General features: G+C 40.2%; 1 protein-coding gene across 1 annotated transcript in view; it reads left to right on the top strand.

Moving 5' to 3' along the window:
* Nucleotides 1–26651, top strand: part of itsn1 (intersectin 1 (SH3 domain protein)) — a 91984-nt gene that overhangs the window by 35783 nt on the left and 29550 nt on the right. The window contains 10 exon segments of the mRNA XM_061911382.1: nt 8665–8795; nt 8863–9134; nt 12046–12215; nt 12301–12315; nt 15633–15877; nt 18468–18729; nt 18818–18963; nt 23546–23625; nt 23695–23867; nt 25001–25046. Of these exon segments, the coding sequence (XP_061767366.1) occupies nt 8665–8795; nt 8863–9134; nt 12046–12215; nt 12301–12315; nt 15633–15877; nt 18468–18729; nt 18818–18963; nt 23546–23625; nt 23695–23867; nt 25001–25046 (1540 nt within the window).

Here is a 26651-nt window from a genome sequence, read left to right as displayed (position 1 = left end):
CAAAAGTGTGATTAATCTGATATTAAGGACAATCATTTGACAGCCCCAAATGATATATCTAACCTTAATTTTTCCAGGGTAAAGAACATATTTTCAATTGCAATGCTGACCTAGAAAAGAGGGAGCATTAACATGTTAGATATGTTGAAGTGTGATGATAATCTCTCATTAGCCATGTCTCAATTCGGGGTCTGCATCCTTCCAAGGTCACAGTGACAAAGGTATGGCCTGCGGGACACTTCCTGGCTGCGTCGGTTGTCCCCGCCCTAACATTTACGTCACGATGATGTCAGCATTGGCATACACGCTAGTGATCAGGTCGCCGCTAAAAATACTTTGTCTACATTACCGCTTATAATAACAACATCACTAATAGTTGTTGATATTCAATGTTTATTTATATATCAATCAATGTTTATTTATATAGCTCTAAATCACAAGTGCCTCAAATGGCTGCACAAGCCTTAACGCCCACATAAGTGCAAGGAAAAACTCACAACCCAGTGGGACGTCGATTAGAATGACTAGGAGAAACCTTGGAGAGGACTGCAAATGTGGGTACCCACCCCCCTCTAGGGGAGACCGGAGCAATGGACGTCGAGTGGGTTTAGCATAATATTGTGAAGGTCCAGTCCATAGTGGCTCTAACATAATAGAATGAGTGTTACAAATACTAAAAGAAGGGCTATTTTAAGTCGACTTCAACACGTGTTAAAACCACTTATGGCGACTAAAAATGTGAAGTTATATACGAATGCACGTAATGCCCGTCCCCTTAAAAAGGGTGTAATATAATTGTGAGAGTCCAGTCCATATTGGCTGTAGCATAAATTATTCAAATCATGAAATATAAATGAAATATTTTTGGTGCTTTTTTTGTTGTGGTTTTCTGGGCGGAATAGAGGACCTCCCATCGGCTTCGCTGTAAGCGGACTTTGATTTACGAGTTAGAATGCATTATTCAAAAAAGCCATCCGTCGTCTTGTCTTTCGTAATGATTGCGAACGATTGCAAAATTCCAAAAAAGGTGCAGTTTTCCCTTTAAGAGCTTCTAGAAAGAAGAATGGGCCAAACTGCTCAAAGATAGGTGTGCCAAGCTTGTGGCGTCGTATTAAAAAATACCTGAGGCTGTTATTGCTGCAAAAGGTGCATCAACGAAGTACTGAGCAAAGGTTGTGAGTTTTTCTTTCTTTTTTAATTAGAGATGTCCGATAATGGCTTTTTTGCAGATATCCGAAATTCCGATATTGTCCAACTCTTAATTACCGATTCCGATACCAACCGATACCGATAGATAAAGTTGTGGAATTAACAAAATTTTATGCCTGATTTTGTTGTGATGCCCCGCTGATTGCATTAAACAATCTAACAAGGTTTTCCGAAATAAATCAACTCAAGTTATGGACAAAAAAGTGCCAACATGGCACTGCCATATTTATTATTGAAGTCTCGAAGTGCTTTTTGTTTTTTAAACATGCCTCAAAACATCAGCTTGGAATTTGGGACATGCTCTCCCTGAGAGAGGTTGAAGTGGGGTGTGGAGGGTTGAGGTTGTGATGCAGGGAGTGTATTTTGTAGCGTCCCGGAAGAGTTAGTGCTGCAAGGGTTCTCAATATTTGTTCTGTTGTGTTTATGTTGTGTTACGGTGCGGATGTTCTCCCGAAATGTGTGTTTCATTCTTGTTTGGTGTGGATTCACAGTGTGGCGCATATTTGTTACTGTGTTAAAGTTGTTTATACGGACACCCTCAGTGTGACCTATTGACCAAGTATGCTTGCATTCACTTGTGTGTGAAAAACTGCAGATATCATGTCACTGGGCCGGTACACAAAAGGCAGTGCCTTTAAGGTTTATTGACGCTCTGTTCTTCTCACTATGTCCGTGTACACAGCAGCGTTTTAACAAGACAAAAATCTTGCTTTATTAAAACCCATACCGATGATTTTGAAACCGATAGGGATAATTTCCAATATTACATTTTAAAGCATTTATCGGACATCTCTATTTTTAATAAATTTGCAATAAGACCTAAAAAAAAAAAAATGTTCACATTGTCATTACGTGGGATTGTGTGTAGAATTTTAAGGGCAAAAATGATTTATTCCATTTTGGAATAAGACAGTAACATAAAATGTGGAAAAAGTGAAGCGCAGTGAATATTTTGCGGCTGATATATATTTATATGTGCAAGTCATGTTGCCATAGTGATGGCCACCTTCACCTCTTAACAAGGCATATTAAACTCACTAGAGTTATTTCTAAAGCCCGCAAATGCACTGCAGCTTGCTGGCACGTATACTGACATACTGTACATCTAATGGAGAGCGTGCATTATTTCTCATTCGTGTCTCACAATGCTGGGGCGTCCTAATGTCGTCAACAATGGTGTGCTTAGGGGGGAAGATGGAGGCTTGCGATGTGTTGCTGGCAGGAAGAATGCGGGAAAGCATCGCAAATTGTTTCTAAATTGCTAATGTGGATGAAAGTTGGCCGCAGCTTGTGCTTCTTTGCAAACCAGAGGACAAAAACAACCATTGACTCGCTTCCGTCTTGCATTTTGACTCCAACTGGCCGCAGCTGTGCGTTCCTCTCTTGACCCCGTAACCCTTCCCCGTCTTGTGCGTCGCGACCGCCATTCCCGAGTCATACTTTGTGAGATTTTGCATAATGAACCCTTCCTTTTGTTTTCTACTCCTTCATTGACTACCTCCACGCTGTCCCTTTTTGCTCCATTGCTCGTGCCAGTCTCTGTGTGAGTTCTATGCCAGCCACTGTGCCAGGATAGAAGCCCTGCGACGCCAGCTTGAGGAGGAGCAGACAGGGAGACAGGTAGAGCACACTGCCACTGCTGGACTGGGGTGGTACTGCAAGTGGGATGCAGCTTGATTCCAGAAAAACAGAAAAACATACAGAAAAAAACGTTTGTCAGGTAGTTTGAAATAGATTCAGTGTATATACACTTTAAAAAAATATTTGCCCTAAACCAGCAGCATATGTAAGATGTACTGTTATTCATTTATAACAGAAAGGGAGAGTGTTAGCATGAAAATGTCACGGTTCAGTTTGGTTTTGTTGGTGTTTGTCTTCGCTGACGCTTGACTTGCATGCACTCATGCTGTTTTTTTTTGTTGTTGTTGTCCGCTAGTAACAAACCGGGGGGGGGGGGGGGGGGGGGGTCTGTGCTACGAAGCAGGACTGATTTGAGGATTAGGTCTTGATATGTCTTTTGAAGGCTAGTTAACTTCTTAGCAGGATACGTCGCCACGGTAACTTGTCGGGATGTGCGAAGTTAGAGCCGGTAGTTTGTGCTCAGTCAGGTGACTTTTGAACGGAAGTGAAAGAAAGCGGTGGTCCAACAAACCAACATATACAGATACGAGCCAAAAAAAATCCAACTAGGGTATGGAATAGATCCCTGTACTTAATCAAAAAAAGATTTGTTGAGTGATATCAAGGATTATACGCATACTTGCCAACCCTCCCGAATTTTCCGGGAGACTCACAAATTTCAGTGCCTCTCCCGAAAATCTGCTGGGACAACCATTCTCCCGATTTCTAGCCGGACCTGAGTGAGGACAGCCTGTCGTCACGTCCACATTCCCTCCATATAAACAGCGTGCCGGCCCAGTCACGTTATAAAATCGACGGCTTTTGGAGCTCACTGCGCAACTGCACACACAACAAGAAGGGGACTATTATTTATGTTTCCGTTATCCATAGGTTTATCTATAACCCACAAAGTAGGCAGGCACGGAGCTATTTCTCAGCGTGTGTTTATTCCAGCCGGCACGTTAATACACTGACACACAACATCCGGATTCCCGTCATGCATTGCTTCAAAACTACGGCAAGTAGTAATGTCCAAAAACATAACAGAGACGAAGCAGAAGAATGAAGAAGAAACAGTCATGGCGCAACGAGTAAGAAGAAGAAGTACGCTTTCAAGTTTCAAAATGATTGGAAATTAGAATTTCAGTTTGTGCAGGACAGCTCGAAAGGGGAAGGCGTATGCTAGGGAGAGGTGGAAGATCCCGGACTCTGGTGCATTTGATGAAGGGACTTTTGCGCGTGTCACACAGCAATGCATAACCAGAGAAGGTGTTGAGCATAGTTCGAAGATAGTGACAGAGAATAGAACGAGGATGGACAATTCAACCCTAAACTCACTCCTTTCCTGCAAATGAAATGTCACAGATGAAGCCCATACCTATGCTCCTTCAAAGGCTGTGCTACTGGCTGCAAAGCATTTCACTTTCAAATACAACAATGAGTAGAGGAGTGTTATGGGTGTGCATAAATGTAAATAAATGAAATTTATGAAATTCAAGAAATACTTGAATTTCAGTGAATTCTAGCAATAAATATACTCCTCCCCCTTAACCCCGCCACAATCTCTCGAATTCGGGAGGTCTCAAGGTTGGCAAGTATGATCATACATCAGTCATGTTCCCAGACATATGGAATTATTGTGCGCCAGACAACATTTACACACGGCTGATGAAAACTCAGAAAAGCACAGAGGTCTACAACTTATTAGTATGTGGCCTGGGTCAAGGTCATAGGTATGAAGACTCTCCCAGATAAATATGCATCGTTTTTGCTCGGGTAAGGTTGCATTTCTTGATTCAACTTTGCTTCTACCGCCATGTTTTGCGACGTCATGTACGTGCTAAAAGATTCATTTATGATTGTTGCCTTTGGTAAAAATGGACCTCTTTAAGGTTTCGCTCACATTTGCTTCTTTAGACTCCCAGAGTTGGTGCTTTATGAAAATGTTTTTTAGGAACTCCCAAACCAGATAAAATACAAATTATATCAAGATAATAATTCAATAGGAATAATAAACATTAAAAGTTTGTCAAACAAACCTTTAACGAGAGGTAATCGTTGCAAACTCGAGCATTCTTCGACTGTGCTTTAGACTGGCTTGTGTGCCACTTTTTGTTTTTGTGAAATCTTGCACTCTTTCACCCTCCTTTCATGTCTTTTGAGGAAATCTGACGGAATTTGTATCCTTTTCGCTATTTGAACAGCCTAAAACTTATATTGTGTTTATACTGTTATTGTTCGTTAATATTGTGGTAAACATGCGTTTACATTCTAATTTGTAATAATTGGCTTGTTCTCGGTGGCTAGCAATTGTGCTAATGGATGTCACACTCTTAATCACTCTAAAAAAACACCCCAAAACTCCCAACAATACTCCATTTATATTTTGTGTCATGAATATTAACCAAGTATTAGCAATATTAGTATTATAAGCGCTAACACAAACTAGAGCGCTAACTAGCTTATGTTGCTACTTTGACATATTGAGCTGCTGCATTTCCTCTGAGTTGATAAAAGTTATTTCTAGATTATAAATCATGCCTCTCACCTGGATAGTAGAAGATTGTGGACATAAACCCACACCAACTTGTGGGTTAGACCCAGAAAAAAAGACGCTCGTTTGCAGCACCGGCTTTTATTTCTTTACCCTCTGTGAGGATTATCAATAATTATTCATCTAAATGTGAATATATAAAGATCGGTCGGCATCCCAATGATAGCAGACATTGTACAGTATGTGATTGGTTTATTATGTTGTCTCTTATGATTAGTAGTGTTGTTGTTGAAGGGGAAAAAAGCCAAAGTTGAAATAAGTTTGTAAAATGAATAAAATTTGCGAAATACATAAATATTGCATGTTATTATGAATGTTATTACATTACGTATATATTTACAGAATGTATATTATAAACCCTTGATGAAGGTTTTTGAATGTTTTTTAAAAGCGCTTTATAGGCGGATGAGAACGACTCCCATTAACTCCTTTTGTAACTGACTTTTATTTATGTTTATTTACGAGTTATCATGCTTAAAAAAGACATGTATGCCTATCTCACAGTAGGATTGTAAATGATCAGTTAGATTCCCCCCCAAAAAAGTGCATTTTTTTTTCATAAAGCTTGTTCTTCCCGAGTCAAGTCAGCTGCAGTGTTGTTGGCACATCCCTGTTTCTGATTGGCTATCTGCCGCTAACCCCGCCCCTCACAGGTGTATGGGCTCGTCACAAGACGAGAGAATCCAGACATGACAAATCAGCTTGTCCCACATCTGCAATGTTGGGCTTGGTTAATTTCATAAAACAAAGAAGAAATCCGGGATAACTTCAACTTGATTAGAAGTACAGGCCCAGGGTGATCCAGGACCAACGAGTGGTTTAAGTCAAGAAAGTTGTTATTTGAACTTCAATTTTCATTTTTTTTAAATGGCATCTTCCCTCCCCAAAACCTCCACCATCACCTTTTTGCGTCAACTTTGTTTGCTGCTTCCTCTCCAATATTGTTGATCATTTATTGTTTATCATCGCTCATTGGTGACACCCATCAAACAGTCACAAAGTGTAAGCCGCGTTATCAGATGTTGCATCTCTTCACACTCTTTATCTGTAGATCTGATCACGCCGCGTCGGAGCTCAGAGCCTTTGAATGTGCTTCAGTGTGTGCTTGTCAGGTGTACTCAGGAATGCATGCATGGCACATGGTGTCCATCGCTTCCTGTTTCCAGTCACCTGGAGCCTTAATGGCCTCCGTCTGTATTAGTTGAGTATGGAGGGAAATTACTGCCTAAACACGCAAATGTTTTTTTTCTCGCGCCCGTCCGTTTGCAAGTAAAAAATCTATTTTCTGCAAGTCTGCTGTGCGGCCACGACACCGCTGATGACAAACTTTCCTAAGGATTAATTATTCCCTTAACAGAAATGATCTCCCATCTGCAGAACAAAAGGGACAAGTGCACAAATATGTAAACCTTTAGAACAGTAGGTAAAAAAAATATATATATATATTTGTGAGTACAAAAACACTTCTTAAATTTAAAAAAACATTTGCAAGTAAACCATTTTTTTCCCTTCAATTAAAAAAATGGTTCACAAGTCTAAATTATATTTTCTGCAATTAAAAAAAAAGATTCTAAAGTTAAAAAAAACTAAACATTTTTCGTGAATCAAATAAAAAGATTTACAAGTAAAAAACCAAAACATTTTCTTCAATTAAAAAAATATTGGCCGAAATAAAAACAATTTTCTTCAATTAAAAAGATTTCCAAGTATAAAAACATTTTTCTTCAATTAAAAGATGATGTGCAATTATGAAAACAATTTTTCTTCAGTTTAACTGAAGAAAGTATAAAAGTATAAAAACATTTTTTTTCAATTAAAAAAAACATTGGAAACTACAAAACATTTTTCTTTGATTAAAAAAAGATTCGCAAGTAATAAAAACTATTTTCAAGTGCAAAAACATTTTTCTTCAAGTTAAACAATTTGCAAGTTTTACAATTATTTTCTTCAATTAAATAAACAATTCGCAATTATCCATCCATCCATTTCTACCGCTTGTCCCTTTTTGGGGTGACAGGGGGTGCTGGAGCCTATTTCAGTTGCATTCGGGCGGAAGGCGGGGTATGATTCGCAATTGTATAGATATATATATTTTTAATTAAATGATTCGCAATTATAATTTTATTTTTCTTGAATAAAAAAAAAAGAGATTCGCAAGTTAAACTTTTTTCCTGCAAGTAAAAAAAACGATTTGCAAGTCGCAATTCAGTTTTCGTCCATTAAAAAAGATTCCAAAGTTTGAAAAAACTTTTTTGGTAAATTAAAATAATGATTAACAACTATAAAAAAAAAAAAAAATTAAATAAAAAAAAAAGATTTGCAAATATAAAAACATTTTTTTTCAATCAAAAAAAACATTTGAAACTACAAAAACATTTTTCTGCAATTAAAAGAAAATTAGCAACCATTTAAATTTTCTTTAATAAAAAAAAACAGTTCGCAATTATAACTTTTTTTTCTTGACTTAAACAATTCGCGAGTATAATTTTTTGGTTCTTGAATTAAAAAAAGATTCGCAAGTAAAAAAACTATTTTCTTCAAATAACAAAGATTCGCAAGTATAAAGAACATTTTCTGCAAGTAAAAAGACAATTCACTAGTATTAAAATATTGAATTTTTAAAAATCCATTCGAAAGTATAACAATTTTTTTAAATTAAAAAAACTATTTGCAAGTGTAAAATAATTTTTCTTCATTCAAAAAACAATTTGCAAGTCAAAAAACAATTTTCTTGATTTAAAAAAAGATTTGCAAGTACAAAAAAATACATCTATTTTTTTCAATAAAAAAAATATTCACAAGTAGAAAATAAATTTTATTGACGTTAAAACGTTTGCCAGTAATATTCCCCCCTGCTGAATTAACTCAGAGCACCTGTAATCTGTTTTTTTAACTGCAGAAAATCGCTTTTTCTTAATTGAAGAACATTATTTGTACTTGTGAATAATTTTAATTGAAAATAATCTTTGTTTTAATTGAACAAAATCCTTGCTTTACTTGTGACTGGTTGGGCGCGAGTCAAAACATTTGTGTGTGTTTGTGGTGTTTTGGCAGTAATTCCACTCGGTCAGTTCAGGCTGCTGCCGTGGGTCCTTTGTCCACAGCACAACTAACGGCACAGTTGGTTGTCATAACCGCACAGCGATGCCCTGACTAACACATCGTGCTGTCGTTGCTGATGCCGCCATTTGTTGTTGTTAATGGTAACCCCTAACTACCAGCCATCCAATCCCCATCCCACTTTACCACTGTTCCTTCCTGTATCCCATGTTGCTTTGCAGGAGCTGAGGGAAATCCACAGCCGGCAGCAGAGACAGAAACAGAAGGAACTGGAAGGAGACGCGCATGCACTGACGCACACTCACGCGCACGCCCTGAGCGACAGGACGTCTGCCGAGCTTCAGGAGAGCAAGTAGGAGTGAAATATACTTTTTTGTTTTGTTTGAAAGACTTGACGGTCGGTGCTGGGCTATTGTCAGGTTGTCCTCGGACGAAGGTCTGACGTGGAGGGAAGAAACAGCGAGTTCTGCTCTGAAGGCGCCGAGCCCTGCCTCTGCGTCCCATGCCTGGCTCAACAGAGTGACCCAAGAGGAGGAGGAGCGGAAAAGGAGAGGGCTGGAGGAGGATGAAGAGGGCCGTAAGTCTGCGCTGTCGCTGGAAGAGAAGGATGAGGAGGCCCGCAGCAAGAAGGACATGCAGGAGAAACTCAGCAAGCTGTTCAGCCAGCCTGGCGACCCCTGGGCTTCCACAGGTCAGACATCCACCGATACATTTTTTTTTCAAGGCAGATGCCGATTATTACTAGTCAAGGGGGCCGAAAACCGATATATGGAGGCGATATTCATTTGCAGTAAAAGTCATTTAAACCTGAATATTATATGTCAGTCTGGACAGGGCTTTAAGTTGTTTTTTGAACATTATTTTTAGGAAAGGTGGGCTCAGTAGGGACATAATGTTTGATCCATCCATCCATCCATCCATTTTCTACCGCTTATTCCCTTTCGGGGTCGCGGGGGGCGCTGGCGCCTATCTCAGCTACAATCGGGCGTAAGGCGGGGTTTGATGTTGTGTTTAATTTAGCAGCAAAAAACATCAAACACTTTTATTACATGTGTCTAAGACAGGCCTGGGCAATTATTTTGACTCGGGGGCCACATTTAGAGAAAAAAATGTGTCTGGGGGCCGATATATCTATTTTTAGGGACACTAATAAAAAATTCACAATAATGTCTGATTTAATGCTAAAAACGTTATGACGGACCGTCTTAAAAAAACATATAGGAATTTTACTTTTTTTTACTCTACCTACCGTTTAGCTCGGTTGGTAGAGTGGCCGTGCCAGCACCTTGAGGGTTGCAGGTTCAATTCCCGCTTCTGCCATCCTAGTCACTGCCGTTGTGTCCTTGGGCAAGACACTTTACCCACCTGCTCCCAGTGCCACCCACACTGGTTTGAATGTAACTTAGATATTGGGTTTCACTATGTAAAGCGCTTTGAGTCACTAGAGAAAAAGCGCTATATAAATATAATTCACTTCACTTCACTTCACTTTTAACTGTATGAGACACCCAGAATGTACATGAAAATAAAGAATGTGGAATTTACAATATTAACTAATCTATTCCCAAGTGGGCCAGACTGGTAAATCATGGCATGATAACTTAAAAATAAAGACAACTTCAGATTGTAAAGAAAACAATCTGAAAATATACAAATTGTAATGTTTTTTTTTTTTATACTTACATGTTGCGTTTAATAGTATCGTAACTTCATTGGTACTCTCTGAATAAATGATGCGATAATGATGCAATTGAATCTGACAGAGTTTTAAAAAGCGTGTTAATTTGTAGTCTATCAGAAGATGGAATAAATAATAATATGAATAACAAAATTACAGGTTGTTATTAATGTAATTTACCCATTTCCCTCAATTAACGTACTAACATCATGTGGTTTAATCTCTACATATGGAGCATCATCGACAATAACATTTGTCGATTTGGACTCATTTGACGAATCAAACATTAAGTTGGAAGGAAATACATATTTATGTGTCCCCAGTCCTTTATCTGAACAAGGCACATAGCTCCGCCCCCTCAGAAGTCAGGCATGCTCTCCTGACAGAGGGATGCAAATAATTGCAATTGTGACATCCAGTGGACACATTTAGAACAGCAGTTTCTTTCAGTCCAAAATTTCAGCTCATTTTTATTCTTAGCAAACGCATCATAGCACGGTTGGTAGAGTGGCCGTGCCAGCAACTTGAGGGTTCCATGTTCGATCCTTGCTCCCGCCAGCCTAGTCAATGCCGTTGTGTCCTTGGGCAAGACACTTTACCTACCTTCTCCCAGTGCCACCTACACTGGTTTGAATGTAACATAGCTATTGGGTTTAACAATGTAAAGCTCTTTGAGTCACTAGAGAAAAAACGCTTTATAAATATAATTCACTTCACTTCACATCATGCGTTGGACACCCCTGGTCTAAACAGAAGGACAATGCAGCACCGGCAGTGAGAAAACCGAACAGTGTGTGCTTGTTTTTATTTTCTTTTTTAAGCGTTTGCACCATGTCAGTCTGAAGACAAATACATAAATTAGTTGCACCGTTTTATAATCAGCAGGGTTCAAAGTGTTGGAAAAAAGTATTGGCTTATTATCCGTAATGTACGGAAACGCCCTGTCAGATATCATAACATATTATAGACAATAACAGTAATTTTTATTCTTAAATTCATTAAAAAAGGAAACGTTTTCGAATAAGGGATGGTGCGTGATCAGTGGTTAATTAAAAAAAACAAGTAAATACTGGTATTATATGTGTTTATATTGTATCTGCTAATGTAGTTATGTTGTAGTTGATAGGTCAAAATGCCAAATATTGACGGCGACAATGACTCTGGTACACGTAGTGCAGTGGTTCTCAAATGGGGGTACACGTACCCCTGGGGGTACTTGAAGGTATGCCAGGGGGTACGCGTACCCCTGGGGGTACTTGAAGGTATGCCAAGGGGTACGTGAGATTTTTTTTAAATATTCTAAAAATAGCAACAATTAAAAAATATTTTATAAATATATTTATTGAATAATACTTCAACAAAATATGAATGTAAGTTCATAAACTGTGAAAAGAAATGCAACAATGCAATATTCAGTGTTGACAGCTAGATTTTTTTGTGGACATGTTCCGTAAATATTGATGTTAAAGATTTCTTTTTTTGTGAAGAAATGTTTAGAGTTAAGTTCAGGAATCCAGATGGATCTCTATTACAATCCCCAAAGAGGGCACTTTAAGTTGATGATTACTTCTATGTGTAGAAATCTTTATTTATAATTGAATCACTTGTTTATTTTTCAACAAATTTTTAGTTATTTTTATATCTTTTTTTCCAAAGAGTTCAAGAAAGACCATAACAAATGAGCAATATTTTGCACTGTTATACAATTTAATAAATCAGAAACCAATGACATAGTGCTGTATTTTACTTCTTTATCTCTTTTTTTTAACCAAAAATGCTTTGCTCTGATTAGGTGGTACTTGAATTAAAAAAAAATTCACAGTGGGTTCTTCACTGAAATAGGTTGAGAACTACTGACATAGTGTATACATTTATACACTAAAGATGGACTCTAATGGCTGACGCACATTGTCTTCATTATCAGGTGAAAAAGCTCCGGCAGCAAGTCTGTTTGAGCAGAAGGCAGCAGTCGGCAGTTTTGAGCAGCAGCAGCAGCAGCAGCAGCCAGTGAAGGTGGTCTACTACCGTGCCCTCTACCCGTTTGACGCTCGCAGCCACGACGAGATCAGCATCGCCCCCGGCGACGTCATCATGGTATGAACACATGCACCTCCCACAGCCGCGCGTGTCGGTGTCTCCTCTTAACGCTCTGCTCTCCTCTCTGGCGTGCCGACTGAAGGTTAAGGGGGAATGGGTAAGTTCTTGGCCCCCGCCCCCTTGTTGTGCTTCCACCAGTCACAAGAACGCAGGCTTCATCTTCACCTTCACTCATACGCCATTTAAATGTCCTTAACCTGGCCTGGTGTTGTGCTTGGCTAATTTGGATGTGCTGTGCTAAACAGTAAATACCCCAGGGCTGTTCCGATTATTGGCCTATAACGACATTAATTAGAAGTGTGGAACATTAGAAAAGTTTTGATCAAGTGAAATGAGTCAAACTGAGAAAAATGGCAGCTATAAAAAACACTAACCTGTTTATTATTAATTGCCTTTAAGCTGAAGTGGAGTGGTAATTAATATTTTGGCCACAAATTAATAAAGTTGAACTCATGGCGGAGTAATGAATGATGCAGACACGTTTGTTACTGGACACGTTCTAATACGCCTCTGCCTCAGAGACTTTATGCGTGTAAGTCATATGCAACTATAATTATTTGATACTTGTTTATATTGACAAATGTGCTATTTTATTGTTCAATTATTATCACATATGTCTAGCTTGTGTGACAGTGTGTGCTTAGCTGTTGTGTAGCTGCATGCTCCTAATAGCTTATAGCCTACAATGTTTACTTTTAGTAAAATAAGTAATTATGTGCTTATTGGAGGACATTTAACTGGCTGTCCAGCTTCGCACAAGCTTATATCACACATTATATCACACATTTTACATGCAAGGCGATATTATAAGATTTTTTTGCCGATATCAGAATTGTGAAACCTCAAAAAAAAAACGCCAGCTTGTCCAAAAATAAATCTTCAAAAAAGTGTTTTTAAAGGTGTGTTATGTAGACAAACTTACAGGTTTGGAGAAAATAAATGACGTCCACACTGAAAAAAATGCCCCTCTTAAAAAGAGTTTAAAAAAAATTACTGCAACTTACTTTTGCCACTAATAAGGAAAAGAAAATCAGCCGCTGGAACAAGTCGAAATTGCCTTGAAGTAAGTCATTAAATTTAAGCTCTGATACCATAAAAGTGATCTTGAAATGATCAATTAAAACTTGTTATTCACTATACTTCCTAGTATTGTGACGTTTTGTGTTTTACAACAAACTTGTGATGCTCTAAAGTAGTATTTTTTTTCCTTAGAAGACCTATTGCATAAAAACAAGTTCTTACGTCTCACTGAATTTTTTGGGGGGGATTATGACTGTTTCAATATTTTGACCAGAAAATGGAATTCCATATTTGGTGATATTGTGAGTTTTTCCAGTGCATTCAAGCAAATATAAATGTTGAGCATTTTTTTGTACTCCATATGTAACAAATAGGTAAGTACAAAAAAAATAATAATTATACACACACACATATACATATGTATGTATATATATATATATATATATATATATATATATATATATATATATATATATATATATATATACATATATATATATATAAAGTAAGAAAGCGTAAAGAAATTAATTAAAAACATAAATGAACAAGGTTCTCATAAGTAAATCGAGCTTTTTAAAACAAATCTGATTATTAACAATCTTGAACTTGGATTAATCATACTGTAATTAATCACAGGTTATTATTTGTTTGCATAAATAACATTTGCTTCAAATACCCCAATGTTTGTTTACAAATGCAATTTTGTAGTCAGGATGGCATACAGCCAGGCATTACAAGATATGGTGAAGATAGAATTTTCAGGTCTGACGTCACTTTGGTCACTTGATTGACATTCGCGGCACACAAGGATCTTGCGAGCTGTGTCTTAAGAAAAAATACGACTGCCAGGAATTTATTTCAACAGACTCTCGCGCCGTACGAACTTCAAGAGGTAGTCTCCTGAAATGGTTTTCCAACAGTCTTGAAGGAGTTAGCTCATGGAGAGAATGCCAAGAGTGTGCAAAACAGTAATCAGAGCATAGGGTGGCTATTTTGAAGAAACTGGAATACAAAACATGTTTTCAGTTATTTTACCTTTTTTTTGTTAAGTACATAACTCCCCATGTGTTCATTCAGAGTTTTGATGCCTTCAGTGACAATCTACAATGTAAATATACATGAAAATATAAAAAAAACGCATTGAATGAGGAGAAGGTGTGTCCAAACGTTTGGCTTGTTATGTAGCTGAGATAGGCGCCAGCGCCCCCGCGACCCCGAAAGGGAATAAGCGGTAGAAAATGGATGGATGGATGGATGTATATATATAGTCCATATATATATTTTAAAGTAACTTGTTTTCCTTCACTCCTTATTTTTGCTGTGTTGTGCTTTTGTGTACACAATATAAAAATTGAAAAAACAAATCACAATTTCAGAGAAAAATATTAATTAGGTTTTTTTCCCCTCAAAATCCTGCAGCCCTACTCTGTTTGCTGTCCATGTAGCGTTCATGCTGGCGGCGTAATCTTCACGTTCACGTTTCGCTTTGAGAAGCTATTTTGAACTTGATGTGCGCTGATTATAAGAAAGTTTGTCGTTGCAATACTGACTACCGACCTCAGTTTTATCTGAAGTTCCGTCGGAGTTTGTTTTTGAAGGACACAGAGCACATTGCTCAAAATGTCATCCCACTGGCGTGTGCAATGCGCACCACCTTCCCGCATTTAAAACAAACACTGTGATTCATCTTCATTCATTTGTGAAACCACGGTAAAAAAAAAAAAAAATCATATTACCGTATTTTTCGGATTATAAGTCGCAGTTTTTTTCACGACTTATGCGCGTACATGAAAAAGACAGCGCATAGATGGCAGCATATGTTGTTCCTAAACCTTTATTGCCACCTTTCTCAACTTCTTTGTCACGTTTTGCTCGCATCAAATTCTAAAGTTAATGATTATTTGCAAAAAAAAAGTTTATCAGTTTGAACATCAAATATGTTGTCTTTGTAGCATATTCAACTGAATATGGGTTGAAAAGGATTTGCAAATCATTCTATTCCGTTTATATTTACATCTAACACAAATTCCCAACTCATATGGAAACGGGGTTTGTAAGTTATGAGTCACATAATGCGATTAATAAAATTACCTTGTTAGTGACGAAACATTGGGGTCTTTTCAATTGAAATTATGCAAACAATTCATTTACTATGATTAATTGTGATTGCACAAAATTCAAAAGTGTGATTAATCAAAGATCAGAGCAGGTTAAGCTCCATCACTTGACTAAAGTGACTCATTTTTACATACACATTAATTGTCTGCATATAACACCTTTCAAAGTGTGACATTAATCCACCGTGCAGGGGTTCAACGCTAGTGCAGCAACCTTGTGCGTTGACATTAAAGTGCCTGTCATGTGACTGCTTAACGCTCTCCCCTGCCCCGATAGGTGGACGAGTCTCAGACGGGGGAGCCCGGTTGGCTGGGAGGAGAGCTCCGAGGGCGGACGGGGTGGTTCCCAGCGAATTACGCCGAACGAATACCAGACAGCGAAGCGCCAATCAGCCTGCGTGCATCCGCCTCAGCGACTCCCACCTCCATCCAGCAGCCCATCAGCACGCCGCCCCCTGCGCCCGGACCGGCCTCCTCCTCCACGTCGTCCGCTAACAGTAACTGGGCCGACTTCAGCACCACGTCAGTCTTTCTGGCTTCACTGCATCATTGATATTTGGTGATTTTAAAACAGGGATGCGCAAACTTGGCCCCTTTTCCCATTTTGTTCGGCCCGCCTAATGTAATACATATTCATACTGACCTCTTACAAGCTGCACCATCATGATGGCATGTCCGCAAGTCTCCACCGTAAAAGTCTGTTAACAGCTGGCCTCTCAGTCGCCAGAAATATACCTTACAATCATCAGTGCTACTGTTTTTTTCCATTTACAGTACTGCACTGTAAAGACGGGGAACATAGAATTTACGATAAAAATCAGTGATGGGCAGTAATAAGCTAGATGTAGCGAAGCTACGTAGGTTAACTTCAAATCCCAGTAGCTGGGCGGTAGCTTAGCTATTTTCTGATGACCTGGGTGAATGAGAACATCCATCCATAAATGTGGAGAAAATCCATAATGATTGGTTAGTGTTCGCATGATGATTCACGGTTGACTAAGAACATGATGGACTGGCCAATCAGAGGCAACATAAGGCGGGTCATCGAAACCAGGAAGCAAAATCATAACAGATACGCACTCACGTCACATTAAGACGAAGTCGGAGACAGAGGGACGCTTCAAGCTGACCACTCAAAAATAAACCAACATACTTAAAAATGGCAGAGGAATTCTCTCCCACAGATTAGATTTTTCCTTCAATGAGGAAGACGACGTGCAGGAAACTCACAATAATGCGTGTGTTTGGTTATATTTAGACACATGTATGAGTTTACAGAAAACAATGCCCAAAACCTTAGTTCTTATTTGTTTACTCTGTAAACCAAAATCATAACTGCTCTTTTCATCAAAGACGTCCAACACAAATTTAGGAACACACAATAAAGTGAATTGAGTTCATGAATAGTTTTACTGTACTTAGCCATTAGCAACTGTTCCCAAACAACACACAAATCAGTTTTTTTTTTGTGAAGATATAGAAACTAAAAATGCTGTCTCTTTAATGTAGGTAGAGAAAATGAACAACGTTATCGGGGTGGGCCAAAGAAAAGGCAAACTAAAAATAAATACATACAGTGGGGTGCTGGGACCCCTCGTGGTAGTTGTAGGGTGTCCCCAGCTAAATTACAGATCGTTAATAGTACTATTTGTACACTCTCAGTTACATTAACATTGATATTATATGTACATGTACATAGATAGAAATGCTGTCAAATGCGAGTCTGTAGCTTAATGCTAGTCATACTGGTGTGTGTGTGTGTGTGTGTGTGTGTGTATATATATATTTATATATATATTATTATATATTTATATTTATATATATACACTTATGTGTGTATACATATTATTAGTATTTTATTTTTTATTTTTCAAGAGTTACTTGTGGCTTAGCTTACTACGTCCTCCAAGTAGCTTGCCCATCATTAGTGAAAAGTTGCAGCTCAGTCGCCAGAATTTTGCGGTAATCATAACAGTAGTACTGTTTTTCAATATATTAGTAATGTACTGTAAAATAAATTACCATAGATTTTACAAAAAACATCTGTCAGCTTTGTCACTGGAATTTTAACGTAAAAAAAAAGCAGTGGTACAGTTTTTCAATTTACAGTAATTTTGTTAAGGTCTTGGTTCTAGGGGGGGTGACCCCAGGCTGCAGAGATAGGAGACAAAGTGGAATTACAAAAATCAAAAAAATTAATTAGACAAAAAGGGATAATTAAGGGTGATGGGGCAGAAGCGCACACCATGTAACCTGGACAAAATAGGTTCCTCAGAGGTCGGCAGGAGAAAAGGCCAAGGCGCACTGAGCAGGGCAAGAGTGCAACAAAAGAATCCCTTTTACCTCAGGGGAGCTAGGAAATAAACGCAGAAGAGGTTATGGAATTCTGGACTAAGTAGCGACAACGTACCAGGTCTTGTGAGGTGAAGCAGGCGTGTGCATGAGAGAAGTTCAGGATACAATAACCGGCAAGGCCCAGCTGTCAGTGCCGAGCCTAAATACTGGCGGGCGAATTGCGAGCACGTGTGTCTCAAGGTCCACCCCTCGCCAAGGATGACTCACTAAAATCACATGTGCAGACAAAGTAGAAGGCAGGAAAACACTAAAACACAACAAATTTGGTGTAAAAACGACAGTAAATTTCATGGTAAAATTCCAGTGACGGGGCTGCCAAATCTATAGATTTTTAAAATGTATTTTACAGGCCAACTAGTTGAATTTGAGACCCCCGCTTTACAGTAAAGATGTATGGAAAAGGATCATCCTTTAAAGAAAACCTATATTCCTGGAAATTTAGCATCTTCCATATGTCTAATGCAAAGTTTGAAAGCGATGGGATGAAATATGGAGGAGGAGCTGGTTGGAATTGGCAAATATCTGCCAAATGTGCAGGAAAGATTTAAAAGCTGCATGTTAACTGAATTAGGAACATGACTTATATACGGCGGTATGAGTCTAAATTCCTTACTGGCAGTGACGTTACATTTGTAAAAAAAAAAAATGCTCTTTGGCTCGTGGACTATCGGCACTTTTTCGCTTTGGCTCTTAAAGCAAAATGTGTGGGAACCCCTGATCTAAAGAGACATTGTGATGTTTGATGTGTGTGTCATAGCTGGCCCTCAAATACCAGCAGCCAGACAGACAGCGAGGGATGGGACGCATGGCCAACCTCCTCAGCCACTCCAAATCCATCCCTGAGCGTACCTTCTGCACAGCTGCGGCAGCGCTCCGCCTTCACGCCGGCCACCATGACGACAGGCTCCTCCCCCTCCCCCGTGCTCGGACAGGGGGAGAAGGTGGAGGGTCTGCAGGCTCAGGCCTTGTACCCCTGGAGGGCCAAGAAGGATAACCACCTCAACTTCAACAAAAACGAGGTGAGAACGATCCGACTTTTGCCCGCCACTCACGCGGACGAGGTTGAGTCGGGCGACTTTGGCTAAACGCCATTGTGTTGTCTCCCAGGTCATAACGGTGTTGGAGCAGCAGGACATGTGGTGGTTGGGGGAACTGCAGACCGGACAGAGAGGCTGGTTCCCCAAGAGCTACGTGAAGCTCATCTCCGCCACCATGATGCCGCCGGTCGCTGTGTCAGCGCGCAGTAACAACAGGTACAGGTCAAAGGTCATCCTTTTACTAGAAACTACACTGGAACCTCGATTTACAAACTCAATTGGCTCTTGAACGTAGTTCGTGAAACAAAAAGTTTGTATAGTGAAGCAAATTTCTTTAAAAGAAACAATTTAAAATATGCGTTGAAAAAAGTCTGTATTTTAGTGAATTTTTGTGCATTTTGAACTACAGCTGGGTGGATAAAACAATGTCACTCGCAATAGGTACATAATCAAAATCAATTTAAAAAATGTATTCAGTAAAACATTTGCTAAATATATATTTTTTTGGTAGTAAAAGAAAACAGAAGTTGTAAAACAAGGTTGGTTGCATGAACAAAGGCACCCGTGGTCTGGTTAGGGATGATGTTCGAAACCGGTTCTCCCGATTGTTCGATAAGAAAAGAACCGATTCCATGGATCCGAAACCCTTTTTGATATAACGCATAAATAAGGCGCAGCGTATTTTTGGGCGCAGGCATGGTTAAAGATACGGTATCTTAAAACATACGCTAGCATGCATGGACGCTGTTTTAAAAAGGCAACAGGAGCAAAGCTGAGTTGGGTTGTACTTTATTGAAGTATTTATCAATGTACTCACATTGTATTTTGATCAATCCTCATCCACAATTCCATCAAAGTCCTCATCTTCTGTGTCCCAAATGAAGAGCTGGGCAAGTTCTCCATCAAACACGCCAGATTCCCTTTCCTCATTTTCAAAGTCAGTCTCGTTGTCCAGTAGCATAGCAAGCTAGCACAACAGTAACAGCCAACTTCTTTTGCTTTGTTGTGCGTATCAATTCGCCACCATGCTGGTTCCCTCTTCTCCAGTATACTTCACCGGGATGTCAAAAGTGAGCGTCCATGCTGGTGATGGGTTCATTGGCAATTTTTTTATTTACAACGCACATAGGAGCACTATATGCTCACTGGGGCCGTGCCTTTAGCGTCCTCTCTCACCCGAAACCTTCACCCTATAACCGCCGCATGCTGTCCTCAGTCACGCCTGCTTTTCCTCAATTTAAACAGCGTGCCGACCCAGTCATATAACATCTATGGGTTTTAGAACTCAGTGTGCACACACAAGGTGCACACAAAACAACCTATCTGGATTCGATAAGCAATCGGTTTCGATAAGAGGGTTCGATACTGGGCTGGAACTCGATCATTTCTTAACGAACATCATCCCTAGGTCTGGTAATCTAGCAAAACCGGAAGTGATCACTGATCAGTGGGAGTGACGCGCTAACAGCCAATCAGGTAACAGTATCAGCTATATAATGTTTGGTTGAGTCTTTGAATGGAGTGAGAAGAGAAAGTCAAAATGAAGAAGTTGTGTATTAAAGAGGAAAAGTCACCGAGACTTTATGTCACTTTTTTGGCTTTTTTAAAAACGGACAGGAGGCCAGTCACTTCTTTTCTTTTCAACCTTTGTCCATTCCCTACAGGTTGGAATGAGAGTGCAGGACTCTAGGAATTAAAAATAAATGTACAAATTATAACAAATGTGCTACATTAAAACAATTGTAATTTGGTCCATCCATCCATCTTCTTCCGCTTATCCGAGGTCAGGAAGCCCAGACCTTCCTCTCCCTAACCACTTCGTCCAGCTCTTTCCCGGGGCATCCCGAGATGTTCCCAGGCCAGCCGGGAGACATAGTCTTCCCAACGTGTCCTGGGTCTTCCCCGGGGCCTCCTAACCAGATGCCCGAACCACCTCATCTGGCTCCTCTTGATGTGGAGGAGCAGCGGCTTTATTTTCAGCTTCTCCCGGAAGGCAGAGCTTCTCACCCTATCTCTAAGGAAGAGCCCCGCCACCTGCGCAAGGAAACTAATTTCAGCCGCTTGTACCCGTGATCTTGTCCTTTCGGTCATAACCCAAAGCTCATGACCATAGGTGAGGATGGGAACTTATATCGACCGGTAAATTGAGAGCTTTGTCTTCCGGCTCAGCTCCTTCTTCACCACAACAGATCGATACAGCGTCCGTATTACTGAAGACCCCACACCGATCCGCCTGTCGTTCTCACCATCCCCTCTTCCCTCACTCGTGAACAAGACTCTGAGGTACTTGAACTCCTCCACTTGGGGCAGGTTCTCCTCCCCAACCCGGAAATGGCACTCCACCCTTTTCCAGGCGAGAACCATGGACTCGGACTTGGAGGTGCTGATTCTCATCCCAGTCGTTTCACACACGGCTGTGAACCGATCCAGTGAGAGCTGAAGATCCTGGCCAGATGAAGCCATCAGGACCACATTATCTGCAAAAAGCAGAGACTTAATCCTGCAGCCACCGAACCGGATCCCCTTAACGCCTTGACTACGCTTAGAAATTCTGTCAATAAAAGTTATAATAATAATTAGTAATTTGGTCCTATATAATTCAAATAATAATTATTGCATGGGTGGCAGAGGGGTTAGTGCGTCTGCCTCACAATACGAAGTTCCAGCAGTCCTGGGTTCAAATCCAGGCTCGGGATCTTTCTGTGTGGAGTTTGCATGTTCTCCCCGTGAATGCGTGGGTTCCCTACGGGTACTCCGGCTTCCTCCCACTTCCAAAGACATGCACCTGGGGATAGGTTGATTGGCAACACTAAATTGGCCCTAGTGTGTGAATGTGAGTGTGAATGTTGTCTGTCTATCTGTGTTGGCCCTGCGATGAGGTGGCGACTTGTCCAGGGTGTACCCTGCCTTCCGCCCGATTGTAGCTGAGATAGGCGCCAGCGCCCCCCGCAACCCCGAAAGGGAATAAAAATGGATGGATGGATGGATGCATGACATAAATGTATTTCCATACTGAAATAAGAATACCAGACCACATTAAATGTTACACAACTATAACTTCCTGGCACTAAAGCTGCAGAAAATAGTTCTTTGGAGGTTTCTCTATTTACATTTTAGCGCTATTTACTTACATTTTATTAAGCATTCCTTACATATTTCTTATTTCAGCACTTTCATTTTAAGAGCTTATTGTTAGGTGTTTGTTCAATGTGATTTTACTATTTTGTTGACATTGTTTGAGTGTGCTGCGATGAGGTAGCGACTTGTCCAGGGTGTACCCCGCCTACTGGCCGAATGCAGCTGAGATAGGCTCCAGCGACCCCAAAAAGGACGAGCTGTAGAAAATGGATGGATGGATGGATGTTTGAGTGTGTTTAATGCTTGTGTTGACATGTTCTTCCCTATCTGCCTTGGCGCGCGTGTGCCTTCAAAGACAGGCTGCTGAACGAGAGTAGCCCTTCTTTCCGCTGTGAAATAAATCTGCCTTGGCAATTGTTTTTCCATAAAATTCCGATTTCATCACAATGAAAACTGTCTGTGGTATGAAGCCTGCGTCTCTGATTCTCCCATACTTCTGATTGCCATAATGTAGTGATTGCCTTTATAAGTCTACAGCAAATCCCTCCTCCTTTCCAGACTGGTTTGTTGGTTTTGTATACCTATATTGAGTCAGCAAAATAGATACAACTTGGTGAATGGCAAGAAAAGAAACACTGACTAGGCAAGTCCTGTGCAGAAAGGGCCTCTGCAACAATTCTGCACCCTGCTTTTAGCCTGTAGGCATAAAACTAAATGAATGACTGAATGAAGCGTTTGTACACACAGGCATATTTGGCTCGATTTAAAAGTTTGTGAACCAAAAAGTTAGTAAATCGAGATTCCACTGTACTGGAAGATACGTGACTATTTTTTTAAAGTTGATAAACACTCAACAAATGACCTTAGATCAGGGGTAAGGAACCTATGGCTCGTGAGCCAGATGTGGCTATTTTGATGACCGCACCTGGCTCTCAGATAAATCTTAGCTGACATTGTGGGGCTGCATAGCTCGGTTGGTAGAGTGGCCGTGCCAGCAACTTGAGAGTTGCAGGTTCGATTCCTGCTTGTGCCATCCTAGTTACTGCCGTTGTGTCCTTGGGCAAGACACTTTACCCACCTGCTCCCAGTGGCACCCACACTGGTTTAAATGTAACTTAGATATTGGGTGTCACTATGTAAAGCGCTTTGAGTCACTTGAGAAAAGCGCTATATAAATATAATTTACTAATTCACTAATTGCTTAACACGATAAGTAATTAATAATTCCGCTGGTAATCACAGTGTTAATAATAAAGTTCAAAATATAAAACATTCTCGTGTATTTTAATCCATCCATTCTATCGCACCTCATTAATGGTCAAAAGTATTTTATTTATTTTTGGTTACTTTCAGAATAACAATGTTATTAAAAAGAATAAGAGATGCACGCATTTGGTTTTTGGAATCAGGGAAAGTCCAAATAAAAGAGGAAGCGTAGAATTCTCTTGTCAAAGCGTAGGACGACACTGTACAAGGGTACAGGTCTACGCATTTCTCCTCATTGAGCTAAATTGAATCCAGTCCATGTTTAATTCCTTGTTTCTTGTCTGTTTAATAGATGTCATCAGTGTTTGAACCTGACAGTTGTATTCACTGTTAAAAATATTATACGGCTCTCACGGAAATACATTTTAAAATATTTTGCTTTCATGGCTCTCTCATCCAAAAAGGTTCCGGACCCCTGCCTTAGATAATATTACGGTGCTTTTTGTTTTCTCAGTGAAACCACGTTGCCAGAAAGCCCCCCCAACGGAAAGCGCCCATCCCCCACCTTGGTCAAGCCCACAGAGTCCGGGGAAGGTAACCTCCACATTGAAACATCGGCATGATTTCAGTTGTGTTACCCGGTCCTCCTGTGCGTCTGCCCAGAATATGTCGCCATGTACACGTACGAGAGCAGCGAGCAGGGCGACCTGAGTTTTCAGCAGGGGGACGTCGTCATGGTGACCAGGAAGGAGGGAGACTGGTGGACGGGCATGGTCGCGGGCAAGACCGGAGTCTTCCCGTCCAACTACGTCAAACCGCGGGACTCGTCGTCAGAGGTGAGATGATCCTCAGAGGCCAATGAAGGTCCACAGGGACACTTTTTGTCCATTCTGGACACATTTGATTGACTGTTCATAGCAGGGGTGTCCAAAGGTTTTGACTTGGGAGCTGCATTGGGATAATAAAATTTGGCCAGGGGCCAAAAGCCGACTGCATGTAAAGTAACTATGTGCAATAATGGCAGCACTAACTTACTAGGCCAAAGGAGATGTGTATTTTCTTCCATCCATCCATCCATTTTCTACCGCTTGTCCTGTCCCTCAGCACAATTATTGTATGCAACAATTTAACACTTTAAATACTATGGTCACTTTGTTCCTGATCTGCCCTGATCGTAGGTCATCAACCTGCCGCGGACAGCAGATGCAACTTAGCTTTTAGCTACGATTTGGCACCTTTACATTTTATATGTTTATGAATGTGCATTGTCCCATGGAACAAAGATGTAGCAAATATAGTAAATGGCGACTTCCTATCAGGAGTTTTATAACACATTTATATATATGAACAAGCTTAGTAGTGTGCGAAAGAAAAGTAAGAGAAAATGCGATTGGTTATAAATTATTTAATGTCTCTGTGCGGCTCGGTAGCAAATATGTCACGGACCAGGGCCGGTCCCCGGACCGGTGGTTGGGGGCCACTGCTATAATGGATTTAAATGGGTGTAATCTAAAAATTTTTATGGGGTTTGGACATTCTTCATGATATCCACAATCAGTGAGCAGGTTGTGTCATGTGTGTTGACCTTTATGTTAGTTGCATACATGTTTTCACCCTGACTAGGGAAGGTTGTTGTGTCATAAGTCAATGCTGTGCTGTTATTTCAAAGTACTTTCCAGGGTCATTGATCTGATTTACTCACATTGTCCACAAGATGGCAGCAAATATGTAGCATTCAGAGACCACCAGGTATTTAAGTTACATTTGAAAGCAGTCTGCTGTGCTTTGTAAAACTCATGACCTCCCGCGGGTCTAATTGCCCGCTGGTCGTAGTTTGGACACCTACTTCATAGTAATCAATTAAAAACGACACTTGTGTTTATTAAGTTGCTTTTTGTTGAGAAAACATATAGGAAAGGTGTCCATGAGTGCAATAAAGACTTTTATTTGACTGTGTTTGTGTCTCCAGTCTTTAGGACCAGCAGGGAAGACGGGCAGCCTAGGAAAGAAACCAGGTAAAGGCACACATGCACATGCATGCTCTCAACATTGCACACTCCCATGTGTTAAGGTGTGGCGACTTTTATTTTATTTTGTACTAGTAGTAGCAGCAACTTCCTTGTTCATTTACGGAGTCCAGCAAACTTCTTTTGTCTGCACTTTATCAAACTGCGCATGGAAGTGTCCTTGAGGCCACATTTGGGCCTGTGCGCGTTTATACTGGATTCTGAAAAAGATCACATTTTACTTGCAGTCCAAACCATTATCTCGAATAAATCAAATTTTGGTCCACTTTGGCCTGGAGCCTAAATTTAGTCTTTTTCTCTGTGGGTGGAGGCGGGTACGCATGTACATATATACGCACACACGCACACAGAACTTCAGCCTTGTTACTAAACTTGAAATGCCTGAGTATGTATTATCTGAATCAGCCCCCAAATCTAAAGACTTGTTCTTTATCTAATTTCTGGCATTTCCTGGAAGTTTCATCCAAATCCACACTTTTTATTTATTTATTTTTTTTAGTAATGTGGCTAACGAAGTAATTTACTCTACAACACAACACGTCACACTGTCATTGCTCCGCAACCCAACAGCATACTTTGTATGCTACAACTCGCTACTTTTTTTGGTCCCATGAGGATTATTCTGCAGTGACACTGGATAATGGACCCTCACCTGACCTTAGAGGCTCAAATAAAACAACTGTGCAAGACCTCCTTACTAAACTCCGCCCCTCACTCACTCTCTCTGATGCCGAGAGTCTCGTCCACGCCTTTGTCTACTCCAGGCTCGACTACTGCAAAGCACTTCTTGTCGGGATCCCCAGCAAGAACATTCAGACGCTGCAGTACATACAGAATAGTGCTGCTAGGATCCAGATGAGAGTGCGGAAATACGACCATATCAGACTAACTCTCAAATCCCTTCACTGGCTTCCTGTTCCACTCAGGATTGAATACAAAGTCTCCCTACTAACCCACCAATGCCTCCACGGAAATGCCCCCCTCTACCTCAGAGAATTACTCACCCCCAAATCCTCCACACGACACCTCCGCTCCAAATAGGCTAACCTCCTCCAACCACCAAAGACAAAGCTAAGAACTGTGGGAGACCAGGCTTTCTGCTCCGCTGCTCCCAGTCTGTGGAATATTCTCCCTGACCACCTGAGGGCACCACATACTGTGGATGCTTTTAAAAAAAACATTCTTTTTAAAAAAGCCTTTTTATAGATATATGCATACTAGTTTTATCTATTAGGCTGTTCTACTTTTTATTTTTATTATCTTTTTTTTATTATTATTATTATTATTATTATTGTCTTTTTTTTATACACTGTAGCACTTTGAGGTTGTTTGCTCAATGTAAAGTGCTTTTTACAAATAAGATATATTATTATTATTATTATTATTATTATAAAAACGTAAAAGCACAGAGACTGAATCACCAACTTGTCTGATTCTTTGTTCGGGCACTCCGTTCCGTGGAAATTATTCGCGGGAGAACAGACTGGTTTGTTATGTGGTATGTTTTGGTCGTACAATAGCTAAGACGGATTATGGAATCTGGGGCAAACTTTTGACGATCAAAAACCGATTCGGAAGAAAAGCGTGGCGTGT

This window comes from Nerophis ophidion, linkage group LG09, assembly GCF_033978795.1.
Source record: "Nerophis ophidion isolate RoL-2023_Sa linkage group LG09, RoL_Noph_v1.0, whole genome shotgun sequence".
In the NCBI taxonomy this organism is placed as follows: domain Eukaryota; kingdom Metazoa; phylum Chordata; class Actinopteri; order Syngnathiformes; family Syngnathidae; genus Nerophis; species Nerophis ophidion.
The sequence above is the reverse complement of the archived record's forward strand: the minus strand, read 5'-3'. Positions and strand labels throughout refer to the sequence as shown.